The 22,382-nt window shown below is 37.6% G+C and overlaps 1 protein-coding gene across 1 annotated transcript; it reads left to right on the top strand.

The window, feature by feature from the left end:
- The first annotated feature begins 2,478 nt into the window (after positions 1 to 2,478).
- LOC133295732 (cysteine-rich receptor-like protein kinase 25) lies at positions 2,479 to 13,344 on the top strand. The gene is made up of 7 exons (XM_061494585.1): positions 2,479 to 4,024; positions 11,613 to 11,750; positions 11,843 to 11,964; positions 12,034 to 12,244; positions 12,398 to 12,635; positions 12,727 to 12,880; positions 13,012 to 13,344. The coding sequence occupies exons 1-7, from the start codon at positions 2,479 to 2,481 to the stop codon at positions 13,342 to 13,344; spliced, it is 2,742 nt and encodes a 913-aa protein (XP_061350569.1).
- The last annotated feature ends 9,038 nt before the right edge of the window (positions 13,345 to 22,382 follow it).

Below are 22,382 nucleotides of genomic sequence, written 5' to 3' on the forward strand. Positions count from 1 at the left end.
TTAGTCATACTTATGGAGAAGGCAATTTTGTAGCTGATTGACTTGCTACTCATGCACCTCATCAGGATGGACAACTGATTGTGCTGGATGTCCCTCCAACGGCTTGTTTGGAATTGCTTCGTAATGACTTGAGGGGGAGTTAGTCTTCCAAGATTGTGCCCAGTATAGGACTTTTTTTTATGTTGCTTTAGTTTTTATTGTATTTCCAAAAACAAAAGATTAAGTTTCCACCATTTCCTCCACTTAATTAGACTCTCAAACTCTGATCTAAAATTTTAAAGACTAGTTTGGATTAAAAAAAAAATTCTAATTTTTTAAATTGAATAAAATTTGTGATAACTCTATATTATTTTTGTTTTTCCAAAATTTTGGGTCGTTATACTGCGTATTTGCGTTTTTTACATTTGCGAAAAATGCAGTGCCACCTTTATCACGTCTTTATAACCTGCGACGTGGAACTCGCAGCTGACGTGTGCTAGACAATACGCATACACACCTGCAATGTGCCGTTTTACGTTACTCTGGTAATATATTTAACGAGGAGTTTAGTCATGTCGATGATTTTGGAATTTGCACCACTACGGTCAAAAAGCCCGTACAGTAAAAAGAAAAAAAGGTCATAAATTTGGACAACAGCTGCTCATAGGAAGGAAACAGAAAAATAAGAAGATTTTTGGTGCTCTTGGAGTATCAATCTTTCAGTGATCCAAATCGATGAAAACGTGACAACTACTCAGGAAAAATAAGAGAGAAAAGAATAAAAAAAATTATACAAATGTCATTCATTCAATGGAAGGATCATGTGGAGGCAGGAGCACTGAAAATTTTCCCCAGAAAAACAGAACCACCTTAAAGACTTCACACAGTCTAAGGTAATGTGGCGGAGAGACAAAGAAACAGATGTTTACAATATTTATTCATGGAGTTTTTGTTTTTCTATTTTGTTTTTGTAGTTATGTTTGTTATGAATCGGCAAATTAATAATTTTTTAGGATTTAGATAAAGTCTTAACATGTGTAATTGATGATTTAATTTATTGGGAATTTTTCTTTTTTTGAGTTTTATAATTGCATAATGAAGATAGTTATTTTTTTTAATTATTTTTAATTTATTTTATCAACTCTGTTGTGACCAACTGGTAAATTTAAGTTGAAATTTTAATTACATGTCCAATTCTTGTAGTCTTGGATGTTGTTGTGCAATAATATTTAATATCCTTGTAATCTAGGATTGAATAGTTCATGCTTCGATAAATAGTTTATTTTATAATTTGAATAGTGCATGTTACTTTAGATTATTTATGTCAATAATTAGAGGGAAAACTATTTATCATTTTAAAAAGGAGCTAAAGTTATGTTCTTTTAGTGACTATACTTATGTATATCATATAATACATAGTTATAATATAAAAGTTTTTTTTTTCTTTTTTCAAGCACTTTTCAAAACTTTAACTTTTCATGTTATAGTTACGTATTTCATGAAGAACATAATTATAATCACTAAAAGGACATAAACTTATATCCTTTAAAATGACACACACTAAACTCATAATTAAAACATCATCATTTTTTTTATCAAACTTTTGTTGTAAACTTTTTTATAAAACTGAATTTATTTTATTTAAATTAAATAAATCTCTGCATTGTTAATGGTGGATTTGATGTTCTAACATATGTTTTCTATTTGATTTTAATTTGAACTGTGTCTTTTAAATTTATCATTTAATGTAATTTTTAATTTATTAAGTAATTAAAATTATTAATTAAATTTAAAAAAATTAAATTTATAGATTTTAGTTTGTTGTGTTATTGTCTGTGAGTACGACTACTTTATATATACTCAATATTATATTAATCTAGATTATTCATAAGTAAGGGTTATTTTTAATACTTAAAAATTTATTATCAGGATGCAGTATGCATAATCTACCCTAAAATTCAAATTCAGTTCCAAACACTAGTTTTTTTTTTTTTTTTTTTTTATCATTTCATAATCTAATAAAATGATCTCGAACGAAATTGGAAGTTTTTAATTAAAATTTAATTTTCTTCAAATTACAATCCAGTTGTAATATATAACATATAAAATTATCCGTCTTTCGCAAGGCAATATGAAATGTCTATTGTACCATATATATATATATATATATATGAAATTTCCAAGTCCTTTCCCGGATGAAATCAGAGGACTAACTATGAAATAACCATTTTGATGAGACTTTTTGGTCGTCAACCCCATGTTCTACGCCCAAAGCTTATCCCTCATCTTTACTTTACCATTTATTCTTTGCTTGACTTACTTCATCATTGACTTGGTAGGATCATGTGCCTCTGCTATTCCAAACCCAAACCAAGTTACACTCCCAAGTATATCTACAAAATTCAACAAGTACACCCCATTTGCCATCACAATAGAGGAGACCAAAAATATTTCACAAACCATAAACTACAACATTGACATCCACCCAATAACACATCCATGGCTTCCTATAAGATTTTCTTCCCCATTATCCTTGTTAGCATATTCAGTTTTATAACTACTGAAGCACTTGACGACCCTCTTTATCTATACCATTATTGCTCCAGCAACAGAACCACAACCAATACCTCATTCGAATTGAACCTTAGGACTCTCCTTTCTTCCTTAACATCTAACGCCACTGGCAGCACCCAATTCTACAACACCACATTCATTGGCGAAAACCCCTCAGACTCAATCTATGGATTGTTCATGTGCAGGTGTGACATCCCCTCTCAGCTCTGTCAACAATGTGTTATAAATGCAACCCAGAAACTTTCCTCAGAGTGCTCCTTATCCAAAGAAGGTGTGATTTGGTACGACGAGTGCATGGTTTGGTATTCCACCACCTATTTCTTCTCCACCCTTGCCACAAAGCCTAGTTTTTACCTGTTGAACACAGACAATGTCTCAAACCCTGAAAGCTTCATGCATTTATTGTTTTTGACCATGAATGAAACTGCTGATGAAGCAGCTCGTGCTCCTATTGGTCACAAGAAATATGCAACAAAGGAAGCAATTGTGTCTGGATTTCGATCCCTTTATTGTCTAGCTCAGTGCACACCAGATCTTTCACTCCATGATTGCAGAACATGTCTTAGTGGAGCAATAATGGAACTTTCATCGTGCTGTGAAGGAAGGATAGGTGGTGGAGTTCTTAACCCAAGCTGTAATATTAGGTATGAAATGTACCCCTTTTATCTCTCCTCTGTTCCCTCATCAATGCCTGCACCAATGCTTGTTCCTGTAACACATACTTCAGATGCAGATACAAGATTTTCAGAAGACCCTGTTTATCTTTCACACAATTGTTCAAGTAATAAAACCTTCACTACCAACAGCACTTTCCAAATATACCTCAAGACCCTCTTCTCTTACTTGTCTTCCAATGCTACCAGTGGCAATGGATTTCATAACGTTAATGTTGCTGACACAGTGTTTGGCCTCTTCATGTGCCGAGGTGATGTCCCCTCTCTTCTCTGTGAACAATGTGTCCTAAACGCAACACATCAAATATCCTCAGAGTGCCACTTGTTCCAAGAGGCTATAATTTGGTACAGTCACTGTTTGCTTCGTTATTCCTATTGGAATTTCTTCAGCGTAGTAAACAGAAGTCCTATATTTTTCAAGTTGAATATCACCAGTACCTCAAGCCCCAATCAGGAGCAAAGCTTCTTCAATTTTGCAGTATCGAATGCATTATCAGAAGTGGCAATCATGGCAGGGGACAGTGACAAGAGATATGGAACAAAGTCATTAAAGTTGAATGACTTACAAACCGTTTATAGTCTTGCTCAATGTACACAAGATTTGTCTAGTGATGATTGCAAGGGGTGTCTAGCAGATGTCATTGGAACAGAAATCCCATGGTCTCATTTGGGAAGCGTAGTGGGGAGAGTTCTATATCCTAGCTGCAATCTCAGGTTTGAATTGGTCCAATTTTACAGAGATGGTGACCAAGCTCAGCCACCCACGCCAGCTAGTCCTTCTCCATCAAGACCCGCAGGTACAATCCTTGAAGAATTAGGCTTTGATAATCTCTTGTATTATTGATTTCTCTAATTTTTTTTCTCTTTTTCTTTATTTTATAAAACAATCTAAAATGTTGTAGACTAAATTGGACATAATTGAATTTGAAACTAGAATTAAAACCATTGTATGGTAAAATGAGAAAACTGATAGGATTGGATCGAATTTTTTTTTGTTTTTGTTCTGTCACAGTGACAGAGATATCCAGTCGATGATTGATATGTTAATATTGGATCTAGATACCCTCTCTCAATTACTTATAGGGAAGATACCTCAGAGAATAGCGTATCACTGTTTATTATTATAGCGACATAGCCAAAGGGTAGGGTATGTGTAACACCCCGTGTATACCCGGTTTGTTATCATGTCATCGTAATAAGCCACACTTAATTAAAAATGCGGAATATGTTTTTCTTTTTAATTATGACGTCATTATCATTTACCAAGTTGCTTATTTAATTCTTTTTCCAAACATTGTCTGTATGTAAATTGCAATTAAACAACTAACTGAAATACCTCATTAAATAAATAACTGAATGTGGGTCTCTAGTCACGGAACTACAACACGTAGATCAGACAGATCCTGATAGTTTATACAACTCAAAAAAACTTAAACATCGTCAAATCAATGTGGCATGGACAATCCTCATGCTCACCAATAAACAACATACTCATCAAGTCTCAAAACAAACAGCATGATAAAGGATAAGGTATAATCACTAAACAGGTACATCAGCATAATCAGCAAGCATATCAATCAACTAAGCTCCGGCCTCCTGCCGCTAGAGGTCTCAGCCCCTGGGTTACCTGGACCTGAAATAAGCGCCCCAAACGTAGGGTGAGATCTTTAAACAGAAATCTCAGTAAGGCAACGGGTCCTCAAGGATTTCCCCACCCCAAGCTCACTTACATGTGCAATACAAGTTCTAAAAGCAGGTTAACAATATGAGTTCCAAATCAGTGCAATGCAGCAGATAATCATGTCATGTGAGTTAACTATTCTACTGGCCAGAGAAATGCAAGATTTACACACGTCTATTACCCACATAGTACACACCCATGTCGTACCTGCCCACATGATCATCATCCCGTCTAGGCGAAACATCATATACATATCCTAGGCATTTGCACTTAACAGCTCAAAAGCATTTCAATAAAGCAATACATGAAAACACATCATGCATATAAACCATTCCCCATTGGGTCCACAAACCCAAAATCTCATTCTGTATGAACAGTACCGTTACTGTCTCGAAATTCTCAGAATATCTGAATATTTGTCGGGGACATATCCGGAGATCCATATCCGGATATTTATATCCGGATATCTCCAACCCAATATCCGAATATCAATATCTGGGTATTTCGCGACAGAATGCAGTTTCTGCATTTCGCGAGATATCACTCCAAAGGTTCCTCTTTTAACACATAAGAACGTTAAAGCATGCATCTTTATAGGCTTTTAGGTTCATGTTCATGTTGGTTACTTGTTTATCTTATTAAACATGCCAAGGTTCAACTTTTAACAATGAAAACTCATGATCAAGGTTCAACAACTTATCCCAAAGGTTCAAAACATAAAAGGAATGCTCTTGGAGCTCCCACTTCAGCTCCTAAGGTGCTGACCACTGAAGTACACGAAAATGGCACACAAAACTTAGTTTTTCTTCACAAAGGTTACCACTTTGAGTTCCCACAATCAAGGAAAATGGCTTCCACAACTCAAGCCATGGAAGTCAGCCCACAAATTCCAACAACAGAGGCAGAACACTCAGAAAATGGGAGTCTCACTCACTCACAAGTCCACTTCACTCTATCTCAAGGTGCTAAGGTGAAGGTTCATTGAATGAAACGGTGTCTTTGCTCACAAAAATGGAGGAGAAGAGAAGGTGACAAGCTTGGGAGGCAACCAACTTCAGAAATGGAGGCGCAACATGTTTTAAAATCTGACCTAGGGACATGTGCCCTCATATTTATAGGGCTATCAATTTTAATCACACTGTATTAGCGCTAATAGCTACGCTTAGCTTTTTAATCCCAAACTTAGGATTCTGAACCTACTCATTTTTCTAAGATTTGTCATATTTTTATATTATTTTTTACAGCACCTTTTCGGTACGCGCTTTTACATAGTCAATATCAGTTCTGACACCATTTCTCATTATTTCAACCTGAAACTTGTTTTACTAGTCTTATATATTATTCTAGGAATACTTCCATACATATAATAATTTTCCGGGATACTTCATCGGTACGCATTTATACCGTGGAGCAGAACCAGTATCTGCATTTTTCGTCAGAAAAGCGACTTTCAGCATTATTATTCCCTTACCATAATTATTTAAGCCTTCTCATAATTATTAGGGTCAATTATGGAACTATCTCATTAATCACCTAATTAATTAATTAAATTTCTTAATTAACGGTGCGAGTTCTTACAGTATGTGTACAGTGACAACTAATATAGATAGGGTTGAGAATGTCTATACGTGGTTAGCTTAACCATTTATTTATAGATGGGTTACCTGACATGAGTAAATTTGTGGCCATTTTATGAATATTAGGGGTCCAGTTCCTGATTCATTGTTGTTGCACTAGGATTAGTACGATTAAGGAATCTTTCCGTAATTTTCCTCTTGGTTGTTTGCCCCTATTAAGCCTTCTAAAATTGGGCCTTTTATGTCAGTTCTACAACAGGTGTCTCCCATCCTGGTAGTCTGGATGTCTAGGCTACCAGGGTGTAATAGATGTTATCTATATGTTGATGGACTTGTCTTCTTTTTCCGACAATTTTCCTATTGGTTGAATTGGTGATTGCTGTTATTCTCTCCAAGTGTATTCGAGATCAAACTTGTCATACTTCGATATGGGGATCCAATCATGTCCTGGTCCATGTTGGGTGCTAAGTGAGTCTAGACTCATCTCTGCAGTGTTGGCTTCTCATGCTGGTCAAATTTTTTTGACTGAGGTTCGTGGAGGTGTTTTTCCTTTGACCTTCTTGTCGTGGTCTTAGCCCTTTTCGAGTTGCGATACTTTTATAGAATTCATGTGCTCTGGATTCTATTCTTTGGGTATTTTCTGGGTCATATTGAGTATTTTTATGCTTCCTTATTCGAATTTTAACTTTGCCTTTGAATAGTTGTACCGAGTTTCATGACTCGGGTATTGAAGAATCTGTTCTGATATTCGTCCCTCAACCTTTTTTGGCCGATCTTTCTTTAGATTGCCATGGCCGAGTTCTGATGCTTTTGTTCTTTATGATTCCTTGCATTTATGTCTTGGCTAGCCACCGCCAAGGTCCCATCTTTATTTGTTAATTGACAAACTGCACATGTTAGAATTGAAAGCAAAATCGTGAAAAACAAAAAACAATTTGGGAGCTTGTGCAGTGCATCAAGTTACTCCTTGTGTGAATCCTGGCAACGAGCTTTGCCTAGCAATATAACTTGATGATGACCTTTGCAATCGATCTTTCTGACACATGCTCGTTTGGACTGAGGCCGAGAATTTAGGTTTTCCTTTTCGTCCGATCTTCGAGCTATTATTGTTGCCGGTTTACCTGGAGCTCGGCCACATATGTGCGCGTGGCTGGACCTTCTTAGGTCCTGGGGCCTGAAACCCTTCCCTTATCAAACCCTTCTTATGAAGAGGTTCGACTTTCTTGCGACTGTAGCAGTTACTGGTGGCTTTACGCGGTGCTTGTTTATCATAATTGGGTGGAAATCAAAATTTAATGAATTCCCACACGACGACGCTAATGTTCTCTCCTAGTGATAGATATGTCAAGTTGATAACTTGTATGTTAATATTGGATCTAGATGCGCTCTCTTAAGTACTTATAGGGGAGATACCTTAGAGAATAATATATCACTGTGCATTATTATAACGACATAGCCAAAGGGTGAGGTGTGTGCATAGTGATATCTAAGAGAGAAAGTGATGACAATGTCTGTACCTAATTAGCTTAACCCTTTATTTATAGATAGGTTAACCGACATAAGTGGATTTTTAGGTCTTATATGAATATTGGAGGTCCAGTTCTTGATCCATTGTTGTTATATTAGGATTAGTATGATTAGAGAATCTTTGCATAATTTTCCTCTTAGCTATTAGCCCTTATTGGACCTTCTAGAATGTGGGCTTTTATGTCATAAACATAACAATTTTTTTTCTTCTCAAAATTGATCCAATTCAACTCCAAATAGGATTTTATTTATTTATCATAATCCACTATCAATACAACATATTGCGTTACAAACCTTATCTTATAGTTAAGTTAGAATCAAAAAGCATATCAAAACAAATGCACCAAGATAAATATTATTATATTAGTATTGTACTTCACACACCAACTTCTTTGACGCAATTCAACTCGAAATAGGTTTTTTTTTTTTTTTTTTTTTTTTTTTTTTTTTTTTTTTTTTTTATCACAATCCACTATCAATAATGGGCTGATGACCATCCAAGTTCATTTTTTCTCTAGTTAACACAATGGATTCTTTCTCAAATTCTTTTCCATTTTAGATATTCTTTAAAACTTTCTTATGGCCTTGAAAATTTTCAAACCCCTCATCTAAGGAGTCCCGAGAGTCTTGCAAGACATCAAAGTTTAAGTTTGGATTTTCATCAGTGTTTTCTGCATAACAATATATTTAGTGGTTGAACTTTTGTTAGATATCAGCCTTTACAAGATTGTTGAGGGATTCATTGAGAGCTTCATTAAGATACTCCTAACAGTGGTGAAGCAAGGGAGGGGTTAATCGACCCCATCAAGTTTATACAAACCTTTAGATTTGAATACTATTTTTTATTTTTTTGGTAATGTAATTAGTGTTCGTCCCACTTCAAAATTATAGAATCCTTTAGCTGTAAGAACTTTTTCTATTTTTTGTCATGTAAATAGTTGTGACTTCAAAGAAAAAAAAAAGTTGCAATTTTACCCTTGTTAAAAATATATTTGACTCTGAATCTTCACTAAATTTCTCTACACCATGAGGGGAAGGACTCCCATGATGCAACATCAAAACGATGTCGTCTTGGGTTGCAGGAGATAACTTTATCTCATTTGACATGAGAAACACTTTTCATATATATATATATATATATATATATATATATATATATATATATATATATATATATATATATGGAAAGAATTAACTTACACCGGTATAAGAATAATAAGTCTTATATCAAATCTTAACTGTTGATTTTCGTGCATTTAATGATTGTAAGACTTGGAAGTCTTACTCCCCATTTCAGCCGTTGATTTCCACCCATTTAACTGTTATCATTTATTTGAAATTAATATTAATTAATTAATTTGTATAACAATAAATTATAACCGTTAGATGGACAAAAATCAATGGTCAAAATGGGGAGTATGACTTCTAAGTTTTACACTAGAGTCCAAAGATCTATGCCCGTGTGTGTGTGTGTGTGTCTCTCTCTCTCTCTCTCTCTCTCTCTCTCTCTATATATATATATATATATATATATATATATATATATATATATATATATATAGGAATTTACATTTCTGCAGCTGCTCTACGCAGTGATGGAACCAGGAAATTTTTTTTATGTCCGCACATTTAGTGGCGGGGGTTCGAGGGCAGCGCCCCGAATTTTTTTTTGTAAAGAAAGTTTAAATCAACGTTTAAACCCGACCATAATCTAGTTGCTTCCATAACAAGCTGCAGGCAATAGTTTGACCAATTATTTCTCCCCCCCTAAATCTTACCAATCCTCCAAAACAAATATGAGAATATACTCTAGTACATCCATACATCATCATTCTATTATTTTGTAGTGGTGAATAAATAAGTCAACACTACCTGCACAGAAGGCAAGAAAAATCACAGTGAATGTCTCGTCTCTAGATATTAACTTATTTGAGAATGTCAAACCTGCAATCAATCCTCTCTTTTTATAAAAATGAAAAAGGAAACAAGGATGGAGAGAGCATGTGAATGGGTACGTGACAGCGGAGGAAAAATAATTTTTCTCTCTAATCAATTTGCGTTGCTACATTTTTTTAATCATCTCCGTACGGTGCTACGTTGCTAACTAATATAATAATAAATATCATTTTTGGTCCCTAACAAAAAATTTAATCCCCACTTTAGTCCATTATAAAAAAAAATTAGTCACCTGGTCTTTATGAAAATTCAAAGTGGACCCCTTTTGGTCTTTTAAGGGACTAATGTAAGTCTTTTTTGAATTTTTGAGGGACCACAATTTTAACTAAATTGATCCACTTTAAATTTTTTAGGGACCTCGAGACTAATTTTTTTTGTAAGGGACTAAAATGGGGACCATGTTTTTTGCTAGGGACTTAAAAGAATATTTACTCCTAATATATATATATTGAACCAAGAGACAAATAAGGACCTACAATCAAAAAAAAAATTGAAATAAAAAATTTTATGTCTGCACTTGCGGGCATTTGCCCGCAAGCGGGTCCGCCACTGGCTGTACGTGCAGCAATCAAATACTTCCTATATATATACGTGAAAACATTAAATGCTAGGAATCATAATCATACAAAAGATGAAAGCATTAAATATAGAGAATTATAACCATACACCTGTCGTTATTCTACGTAAAGCAGCGGCAGAAATAATTTTACAACATATATATATATATATATATATATATATATATATATATATATATTTTTAAAAAACAACATTCGAACTCCTCATTACGAGTGATTTATAATTTTTTAGCTTATTTTTTTCTTTATTTTCATCAAATAACTGACTGTGTTTTACAAGTCTTCATTGGTTTTAAATGATTCTTACCAATTTATCCATTTAACCAGCTTTATGGTTTAACTATGGTCATTATAATAATGTCTGCTTGTTGATTGAACTGATCCAGATAGTTTATATATATGTATCTTTCTATAAGAATTTTTTTATATTATAAAATTAAAGGAAGTTACTTGAGTATTTTAAAAATTCATCAATTTCAAAATATTAACGAGGTAACATATATTACAAAGAAGTTCCATGCAGATGTGCTTCACGAAGCAAACCAGGCCATGCTTTGATAATCAAGAATCTTAAGTACTGTTATCACCAATTAAATGATAATAAATATGATTATTTAATATGATTTCTCATGGTTATTTAATATGATTATATCATGTGAGATAAATTTAATTGTTGAGATATTTAGAGATGAGAGGGAAAAAATATTAGAATAGGGAGTAAAAAGAAATACAGTGATTTGACCGTAAGTGATTTTGACGTGACAATATTAACTTAGGATTCATTTATTCTTAATCACAATATATACCTTTAGAAAATTTTGTCTATATAAAAAGTTTGTCAACTTAACTAAATCTTTTAGCTATAGTTGTTTATTTTTGTGTATGTTTTCATTAATTTATAAATGGAAGATATCGTTAAAATTTAGAAATTAAGATCAAGCAAATTGATGGAATGGTTACGCAAATGGCTGTTGTTTGATTATTCATGTTGTTATCAACATATCATGACTTGCCATAAACTATACTACTCAATGTGAGTAAGACATGTGTTGTTTGGTTTGTGCAGAAAAAATGAAGGGCCGGTCTAGAACAATAATATTGATTGTTGTGCCCACATTTGTTTCGGTGTTGTTCTTCTTGTTTGGCTGCTATGTTCTAAAGAGAAAAGCACGAAAGAGCCATAAGACTATTCTTAGAGAAAACTGTATGTATTACAATTTTTTTTTTAAACCTATGCTTCTTAAGCTTCTAGAAGTGTGACAACATAGTTTAACAATTGAATCATGTTTGATCTAGTTGGTCATGAAAGTTTCACTCTGGAGCAGCTGCAATTCGATTTGGCTGTGATTGAAGTAGCAACCAATGACTTTTCAGATGAGCATATGATTGGCAAAGGTGGATTTGGAGAAGTTTACAAGGTTAGAAAATGTGATAAAATTTGTTTTAATATTCTTATTTTTCCTTTAAATAATAGTTTATACTTTTAGGGCATTCTTCTTGATGGACGACAAATAGCTGTAAAAAGACTCTCAAGAAGTTCTAAACAAGGTGTTAATGAGTTCAAGAATGAAGCTTTATTGATAGCGAAGCTTCAACATAGAAATATAGTGGAATTCATTGGCTTTTGTGTTGATGAACGAGAGAAAATGCTTATTTATGAATATGTGCCCAATAGGAGCCTTGACTACTTTTTATTTGGTTTGACACTTTTCACTTTAAACTCTTCAATTAATTATTATTTAGATTCATGCGTTATATATATATATGCTTTTATATGAACTTGATGCAATTCAATTTACTGATTACAAATCGTGTTTAACTCTTACATGTTTCACCTGACCAATTTTGTAGATTCTCAGAGGAAAAAGTTGTTAAGCTGGTTTGAACGTTATAATATTATACGAGGAATTGCTCAAGGAATTCATTATCTACATGAACATTCTCGACTCAAAGTTATACATCGTGACCTAAAACCTAGTAATGTTCTCTTAGATGGCAATATGATTCTAAAAATTTCTGATTTCGGTTTGGCTAGAATTGTTGAAATGAATGAAGACCATGGAAGTACAAATAGAATTTTTGGAACATAGTAAGTTTTGATATTGATCATCCACTTACTTTCCTTTCTCACCTCTTCTTAAGGTATGTTTTAACCAAATTTATTTATTTTTATTTTATAGTGGTTATATGTCTCCGGAATACGCAATGCTCGGGCAATTTTCTGAGAAATCAGATGTCTTTAGTTTTGGAGTCATGGTTTTAGAGATTATTACTGGAAAAAAGAATGTAGGTTCATATGAATCACATTGTGTTGCTGGTGGCCTCTTGAGTTATGTGAGTATAATAGTCTAACCATTTGTTTCCTTGCATTAATACTTTTATGCCATATATCCAATGTACATTGGGTTGATTCAAACACAATGATATGTAATGATTTTGTTATGTTATTTGTCAATTTGTTACAGGTTTGGAGACAGTGGAAGGATCAAACACAACTAAGTATATTGGACTCGTATATTAAGGAAAATTATTATGAAATTGAAGTCATTAAGGGCATTCAAATTAGTTTATTATGTATTCAACAGGACCCTAATGCTAGACCTACAATGGCAATCGTTGTTTCATATCTTAGCAGTGATTTTATTGAATTACCAACTCCACAAGAACCTGCATTTGTCTTGCACAATGAAATGAGTCCAAAATCATTTGTAGATGAATCATGTTCCAGTCAATCTATCAACAATCCCACACCATTCTCTATCAATGAAATGTCTATAACCGAATATCTTCCTCGATAGTAAATTAATTTTACTTTTGATAACATTGTCTACTAATATTTTTATTGTATGACAATTGAATCTCACTTGAAACTTTTGTTGGAAGAGATTGAGTTGTAATCTTTTTTTTCATTTTGTTCATTAATCTTTTTATGTATAGGAGCTCTATTGTTATGTTCTAATTTGGAATTTCAAACAAAAGCAGCAAGGATATTTTTCCATCATCATAATATGTAAACAAAGTAAGTTATTACTTGTTGCTGTAATGTTAGATTTTTTGAGGTGGTATTATGTATAAAATGATTACGTGAATGTGACAAGTATATATAAAAAAAATCAAAATAGTTGAGTATATGAATGAAAGGGAGTGAATTATTATGCATTTAGTGCGTGCCTTACAAATAGAAACATTTCCATTTATTTCTTCTACTCTTACTTTATTTTTCCTATATATATATTACTCTCCTATCATTCAAGCTGTTATCCTTCAATATTATCCCAAGTTTTATAAGGTCAGATAAAATATAACAATTTCTTTATTCTTGAGAATATTATACCTTGCTCTATAACACCTCGTATTTTGTAAATGTATTAATATATATATATATATATATATATATATATATATATATATATATATATATGAAAATGTAGTTTAAAGGGTAAGATTAGTGAAAATCCTGAGATTAGAGTCAAATTGCATAAGAAGGGTAAAATGGTAATTTACCAAACACGTAACCCTAGGCAAAAAAAATTGAGTAGAAGACCTCAAATGGTAAAAATAATGCCGAAAATGGATTCAGGACGAAAAGTCGAGTGGATAGGCAAGTTTCAGAAAATTTGATGAATAGTGATTTGTCGGTGTAAAATACTGCGGTATAATTGTATCGATAAGCGCAAGAATATGATCAGTATTTCTAGGCAGTAAAAATATGACGTGAACGAGAAAAATACATAGGTTATGAATTTGTGGGTTAAATTAGATGATTTAAGAAAGTTAAGCAACGTGTGGGACCCACTTAAGTGATTTAAGTGACAAATGGACAAAGTGAAACACAATCTCATAATCTTCTCTCTCCTCCTTCTTCTTCATTCGTCGAGCTCTTCACCATTGGAAGGGATTTTGAGCTTTTGAAATTTTAACTTTTTTCTAGACATTTTTTAGAGAAACTCCCAACTACAAAGTTGTTCCCCTTGAGATTGTGTGACTCTCATGTAGAGTGCACCTTGTGGGGATCATTGTGTGAGGAGTTATACTCCAAAATCAGCCACGAAAATTTGGTGTTTTGGAGGGTTTTTGGTGTTTAATTGGCTTGGTCCATTGGTTGGAGATCATTCCCTTGGACCCTAGGAAGCTATTGGTGGTAAGTTTTAACACTCTCAATGAGTTTTCCATCAGATCATAAAATGGTGAGGGGATTTGGTTATGTGTGTTGAGTTGTGATAGTTAGAAGTGTAACACCCTGTATATATCCGGTAATGTTATCATACTATCGTATTAAGCAGCGCTTAATTAAAAATGCGGAATATTTTTTTTTCAATTATGATGTCATTATCATTACCAACTTGCTTATTAATCAATTAATAAAACATCTCCTGTATGTAATTGCAATAAAACAGCTATCTGAAAATACCTCATAACATATATAATAAAAGTGTGGCTCTAGTCACGGAACTACAACAACGTAGACCGGACTATCTAACAGTTTATACAACTCCAATCTAAAATACTAACATAATGTGTCATGGACAATCCCCATGCTCACTCAAATAAGGCAACATGCCCAACATCAGTCTCAACAACGACAACATAATCATAAATAGCGGAAAACATAAACAGCATCCAAATCCAGTCATGGCAGCAATACATTATAATATCATCAACTAAGCTCTGGCCTCCTGCCGCCAGAGGCATCAGTCACCAAACTACCGGAACCTGAAATAAGCATTCCCCGAACGTGGGGTGAGATCTCTAAACAAGAAATCTCAGTAAGACAAGGGGTCCTCAAGGATCTTCCACCCCAAGCTCACTTACATGTGCAATATAAGTTTAAAAGCAGATATCATCATCAGTTCTAAAATAGTGCAATGCAGCAGATAATCATGTCATGTGTGTCAATTCTATTCTACTGGCCAGAGAAATGCAGGATTTATATACGACTAATACCCACAAATAGTGCAAGACGCTACTTGCATCCACCCCGGATCACCGTCTTGTGTGACGCTACATACTCAGGCTTACCGTCAAGATGGAACAACACATACATATTAAAAGCCATTACACATAAAGCTCAACAACATTTCAAATATTCAAAGCAATTAACACAGCATGCATAAAACCACACCCCCATGGGACATGGTGGAACCACAACATGGCTAAACCGAGGACACGAAAGCTTACCTTGCAAGCTAACACCCAAGGCCAAGAGTCCACAGCTCAAAGTCCAAACACAGCAGATTCACAATCTGTTATGGACCAATACTATATCAATAATAATGCAACACAAGCATATAACTTAAAGACAACGCCTTTCCTTACGTTTTACGTCTTAAGGCTCCATACCAAGCCATAAGCCCTTAATCACAACGATTCTGACTTAGTTCATTAATTACAGAAGTTCAACTTCATCAATCTAGGGTCCACAAACCCCCAATAGCCTACTGTACACACAGCCCAGCTACTGTTTTACGAAATCCTAGAATATCCGGATATTCCTCGGGACCATATCCGGATATGAAATATCCGGATATCTCACTGGACATATCAGGATACACAATATCCGGATATCCAGATTCCCATATCCGGATATCTAATATCCGGATGTGCAAATCCCATATCCGGATATCACATATCCGGATATTGCTCGGGCACATATCCGGATATTTCACGACAGAATGCAGAAACTGCATTTCGTGAAGATATCCTTCCAAGGTTGGGTTTTTACCGATTTTAAACACCTAAACATACATTTCTAGGTGTGTTTGACATTACCCAACGTTAAGTTATCATCTTTTAACCTTTACATGCATCAAGGTTCCATTTTTACACACTTAAACTCAAGTTCAAGGTTAAAGATCATACCACAAGCTTAAACTCAGCAAGAATGACCCAAGGAGCTCACCAACAACCCTCCCAAGTACTGTTTCTACAGGTACACGAAAATGGACCAACAAGATGAGTCCTTTCCTCACCAAGGAAGCTACTTGGAGTTCTAAACCACCAAGAACAAGTTGACTCTCCTCCAAACTCTCCAACTCAGAACCAGAACCTCACAATAAACTCAAAAAGATGACTTTTTTCTGCTCACAAGACTCACACTCAAGTGTTTACAAGAGAAAAAGTGAAGGAAATCAAGAAAGGAAGTAACTTGGCCACAAAATGGAGAAGAAACTCAAGGAGGAAGCCTCAGCTGGTTAGCCTTCATAATTCTCACGCTGGAAATTCTGTTATCTAGGGCAATGTGCCCTTAATGAGGGTATATATAGCCCATTTAAAGATTAACACACAGTATTAGCTTTAATTGCTACGTTTAGCATTTTGATCCCAAACTTTGGAATCTGAAACTACACATTTTTCCAAGAATTATCATATTTTTCTTATAATTTTCTGAGCACCTTTCCGGTACGCGCTTTTCAAAGCCAGTACCGGTTTCTAGCACCAGTTCTCATTATTTGGACTTGAAACTCGTTTTACAAGTCCTACATATTATTCTAGTAATTATCATGCACTTATTATAATTTTCTGGGATACTTTTTCGGTACGCATTTATACCGACTAGCAGAACCGATATCTGCACTTTTCTTCCGAAAAGTGACTTTCAGCATTATTACTCACTTACCATAATTATTAAAGCCTCATAATAATTATTAGGGTCAATTATGGAATCATTTCCTATTTTCTCATAATTTGTTAATTAAATTCCTTAATTAACGGTGCGGGTTCTTACATTCACCCCACCTTTTTAGGATTTTGACCTCAAAATCAGAAACATACCTGGTCGAAACTCGGGGTACTGCCGGAGAAGCTCGTCCTCACGCTCCCAAGTACACTCCTCAGGAGTTCTTCCGGTCCACTGCACTTTGACCATCGGAATGATCTTGCTGCTCAGCTGCTTCTCGCCACGATCGAGAATCTTTAGTGGTCCGACGGGAGTCTTTAGGTTCTCCCAAACCTCCACATCATCCGATTGCACCACGTGCGATGGATCTGCTATGTACCTCTGAAGCTGAGACACGTGAAACACGTCGTGGATGTTAGCCAGGTTCGGAGGCAAGGCAAGCCGGTAGGCAATAGGTCCTACTCTACCAAGAATTTGGTATGGCCCAATAAACCGCGGGCTCAGCTTCCTCACTCCGAGTGCCCGTCCAACACCGGTGACAGGTGAAAGTCTCACAACCACGTGCTCACCCTCACTGAACTCCAGTGGACGATGCTTGACATCGTAGTAGCGATTCTGGCGATTCTGCGCCTGCTTCAGCTTTTCCCTGATCATCTGGATCTGCAGGGTGGTATCTTGGACAAAGTCCAAGCCAAACAACTCACGATCCCCAACCTCAGACCAGCAGGTAGGTGTACGACACCTCCTACCGTAGAGCGCCTCGTAGGGTGCCATGCCCAGGCTAGCATGGAAACTGTTGTTATACGAAAACTCCACAAATGGAAGGTACATATCCCATGCCGAGCCCTGCTCCAACGTGCAAGCCCGCAACATGTCCTCCAAGGTCTGGATAGTCCGCTCAGTCTGTCCATCAGTCTGAGGGTGATAGGCTGTACTCAGTCTCAACTGCGTACCAAAAGCTCCCTGCAGCGCCTCCCAGAACCGAGATGTGAACTTCGGGTCCCTATCACTAATGATACTCTCGGGCACCCCGTGAAGCCTCACGATCTCGCGAACATAAATCTTGGCCAACTGCTCTGTAATGAAGCTCACCTTCACTGGAAGAAAATGGGCAGACTTTGTCAATCTGTCCACAATGACCCATATCGAGTCACAGCCAACCTGAGTCTTCGGCAAACCCACAACGAAATTCATGGAAATGCTCTCCCATTTCCACTCTGGAATCTCAAGAGGTTGAAGTTTACCAGACGGCTTCTGGTGTTCAATCTTCACCTTCTGGCAGATCAAACACTTGGACACATACACAACTATGTCCTTCTTCATTCCTGGCCACCAGAAATTTCTCTTCAGGTCTTGGCACATCTTCGTAGCACCAGGATGAACAGTAAACTGCCCCTTATGGCCTTCCGCCATAACCTCTTCGGTCAAGGGACCTCAAGGAATCACTATACGCTTATGAAACAACAGAAGTCCATCCTCATTCCAAGACACACCGTCTTGGTTCTTCACGTAGTCGAGTCACTTTCTCTGCACTTGCGCCTCTTGGATCTTCTCCATAAGCTCATTCTGGACTCTCACAGTCTCCATCTCGAGTAGTGAACCCCCAAACAAGGTGGTCACCTTCAGATCTCGAAACTTCTCTATGAGGTCGAAGTCACCCATCGTCAAACTGGATAGACTCACGGATTTCCGACTCAAAGCATCAGCTACCACATTGGCCTTGCCAGGATGGTACTTCAACTCAAAGTCGTAGTCCTTCAGAAACTCCATTCATCTTCTCTACCTCATGTTCAGCTCTTTCTGATCAAACAAATACTTCAAGCTCTTGTGATCACTGAACACCGCAAACTGCATGCCAAACAGGTAATGCCTCCAAACCTTGAAAGGAAACTCAATCGCAGCCAACTCCAAATCATGAGTCGGGTAGTTCTCCTCATGAGACTTCAACTGCCTCGAAGCAAAACCAACAGCTCTACCAGACTGCATCAACACACAACCCAGCCCCTTTCCAGAAGCATCACAGTAAAGCTCAAACTGCTCCTCAAGATCAGGAAGGATCAACACAGGTGAAGAAGTCAATCTCTCCTTCAACTCCTGGAAGCACGCCTCACACTTGTGAGTCCATACAAATGGAGTCTCCCTTCGGGTAAGGCGAGTCAAAGGGAGAACCATCGTGGAGAAACCCTTGATGAACCTCCGATAGTAACCTGCCAAACCTAAGAAGCTCCTCACCTCCGTGACTGTCTTGGGTCTCTCCCAATCCAGTACGGCCTCAATCTTGTTGGGATCCACTGCAACTCCATCTGCTGAAATCACATGCCCCAGAAACTTGACTGATTTGAACCAAAACTCACACTTAGAAGGCTTAGCATAAAGCTTTTTCTCCTTTAGCACTTGCAGAACTATCCTCAGATGCTCAGCATGCTCCTCCTCAGTCTTGGAGTAGATTAGAATATCATCAATGAAGACATTCACAAACTGATCCAGATACGGCTGGAAAATCCTGTTCATGTAATCCATGAACACTTCCGGCGCATTGGTGAGTCCAAACGGGATCACCAAATACTCAAAGTGACCGTATCTCGAATGAAACGCGGTCTTAGGGACATCCTCCGGCTTCACCCGAATCTGATGGTATCCGGACCGGAGATCAATCTTGGAATACACACAAGCACCCCTGAGCTGATCCAACAGATCATCAATCCGAGGAAGGGGATACTTGTTCTTGATTGTCACCTTGTTCAACTGCCTGTAGTCGGTGCACAATCGCATTGTCCCGTCCTTCTTCTTCACAAAGATAACCGGTGCTCCCCAAGGAGACACACTCGGTCTAATGAAATCTTTCGCCGAAAGATCCTCAATATGCTTCTTAAGCTCAGCCAACTCTGGTGGCGACATCCGATATAGAGCTAAAGAAATCGGCCCCACACCAGGAACAAGTCAATGGAGAACTCTATCTCCCGCTGTGGCGGAAACTCAGGAATCTCCTCAGGAAACACCTCAAGAAACTCCCCCACCACAGGAATGCCAGTGATATCCTCCTGTGTCCCACTCACCAAACCTCCCAACATGACATAACCAAATGCCCCTGCTCTCAAGGCCTTCCTAGCCTGCAGCAATGAAATATATGGCGAGGAACTAGCTGTGGAATCACCCGGAGACATCACCACGCACTTTGCACAACAATCAATCAGTGCACAGTTTCTAGACAACCAATCTATGCCCATCATAATCTCAAGGTTGACCATCGGCAATCCTATCAGATCTACCGAGAACTCACGGCCATCCCACTGAAACGTTACATCGCGATGAACAGTGGTAGAATCACAAACTTCTCCAGTGGCGGTAGTCACCCGTGACGGTGGAGAAAGCACAGACATGGGCAACTCAAGCCCTAAAGCAATCGGGGTAGCAACAAACGAATGCGTAGCCCTGGAGTCAAACAATGCATCAACAGCAATACCACCAATAGACACAGTACCTCTAACAAGGTTCGGAGCGCGGTCCGACTGCTGCCTATCCAAGGAGTACACACGCCCAACAGAAGGTGGCACTGCAGGTGCCGAAGTAGAAGCCATCGGAACCATCTGCAAAGGAACTTCCTGAACAGCTGCAGCTCTCGCCGTTGACGACGGACAGTCTCTAGAGAAGTGACTCTCCTTGCCACACAGGAAACAAACCAACTGCCCCGAAGCACAACGTCCCACATGCTCCTTCCCGCACCCCGCACATCTCGGAGTGGAAGGAGGCCTAGCAAAACTCCCCTGCTGTGAAACAGTCCTCTTGAACTGATCAGGCGCCTGCCTAGTAGCCAACTGTTTACCCTTGCCCTTCCCAACAAACCTCTTGTCCTTCCAGGACGTAGAGACAGGAGTGGAACCAACAGTCCCCTTAGTCTCGTCGACCTTGGCCCTCTTGGCCTTACTCGCTATGCAGACATCCTCAATGTCCTTACACTGCTGAACCAGTGTACCAAATTCCCTCGAAGCAGCTCCAGCAATATGCTCAGCAATCACCTCACTAAGTCCTCTGCGAAACTTAGCAGCCAAAAATATCGGAGTAGGAGGAATCATCCTGAAGTGTGCAAACTTCACCAGCTCATTAAACTTGGCCAAGTACTCGTCAACAGTCATCGAGCCCTGAACCAATCTGTCAAACTCCCCCTGCTTCCTCTCCTGCGCATCATAGGGAAAGTATCTGCCCAAGAAACACTCCTCGAAGAATGGCCATGTCAAAACACGACCCTGCATCTCATAAGCACGAGAGGTGTTCGTCCACCACTCATGGGCATCGCCCTCCAGCATGTAAGTCGAGAACATCAGCTTCTGCGGATTTGTACACTGCATAACCCGAAAAATATTGTCTAGCGACTCCAGCCATCTCGCAGCAGCAATAGGATCCAAAGACCCCTTAAACACAGGTGGCTTATGCTTCCTGAAAGCATTCAGCCGGCGGTCTATGACATCACGATCCTTAGCAGGCTCTATAAGAGTCTCCCTCGTCTCAGCGACATGAGCAGCACTGCCAATGTGACTCAGGCTCTCATCCTGAACACTAGGTGGAGGCGGCGGCGGTGGCGGTGGTGCATGGCCTACAACAGGACCATCCCTCATCTCCTCCAACATGACTCTCATCATCGTCATGTTCGCCATCCTGTTCGCCTCGAGGACATCCTCAGTGGTCCTCCGGTTCGCTTCACGAACCTCTTCTGCGACTATCCGGTTTGCCTCGCGAACAACATCCATCATTGCCGCGTTGGCCAATCTAGTGGCCTCCTGATCGGCTAACCTAGCCGTCTGCATCTCAGCCAATGCAGTCAGGATAGGATCGGGTTGATCCTCAGAAGTCTCTCGTGTTCTCTCGGACCTTACCATGACTCTGCACAAGTTACACAAATTATGAGTTGATCAGGCCCACGCAGTGTGATTAAATATACATTATCATAATAAAATCCGACGGAGTAAACACACAAGACAGAACCAACCAAACATCCTAGCTATTGCAATACATACAGGCTTTTCCCTCGAACCATTGCTCTGATACCATAAATGTAACACCCTGTATATATCCGGTAATGTTATCATACTATCGTATTAAGCAGCGCTTAATTAAAAATGCGGAATATCTTTTTCTTTTCAAGTATGATGTCATTATCATTATCAACTTGCTTATTAATCAATTAATAAAACATCTCCTGTATGTAATTGCAATAAAACAGCT

The sequence above is a fragment of the Gastrolobium bilobum genome, unplaced genomic scaffold (assembly GCF_033153095.1).
Source record: "Gastrolobium bilobum isolate Gb01-03AN ecotype WA unplaced genomic scaffold, APGP_CSIRO_Gbil_v1 utg12459, whole genome shotgun sequence".
Classification (NCBI taxonomy): Eukaryota; Viridiplantae; Streptophyta; class Magnoliopsida; order Fabales; family Fabaceae; genus Gastrolobium; species Gastrolobium bilobum.

What these genes read in the sequence shown, in the direction of transcription:
- LOC133295732 (XM_061494585.1), top strand. Translation starts at nt 2,479, where the DNA reads ATGGCTTCCTATAAGATTTTCTTCCCCATTATCCTTGTTAGCATATTC. An exon ending in TTCTCCATCAAGACCCGCAG is followed by an intron (nt 4,025 to 11,612) that starts GTACAATCCTTG and finishes TGGTTTGTGCAG; the next exon opens with AAAAAATGAAGGGCCGGTCT. An exon ending in AATAGAATTTTTGGAACATA is followed by an intron (nt 12,636 to 12,726) that starts GTAAGTTTTGAT and finishes TTTATTTTATAG; the next exon opens with TGGTTATATGTCTCCGGAAT.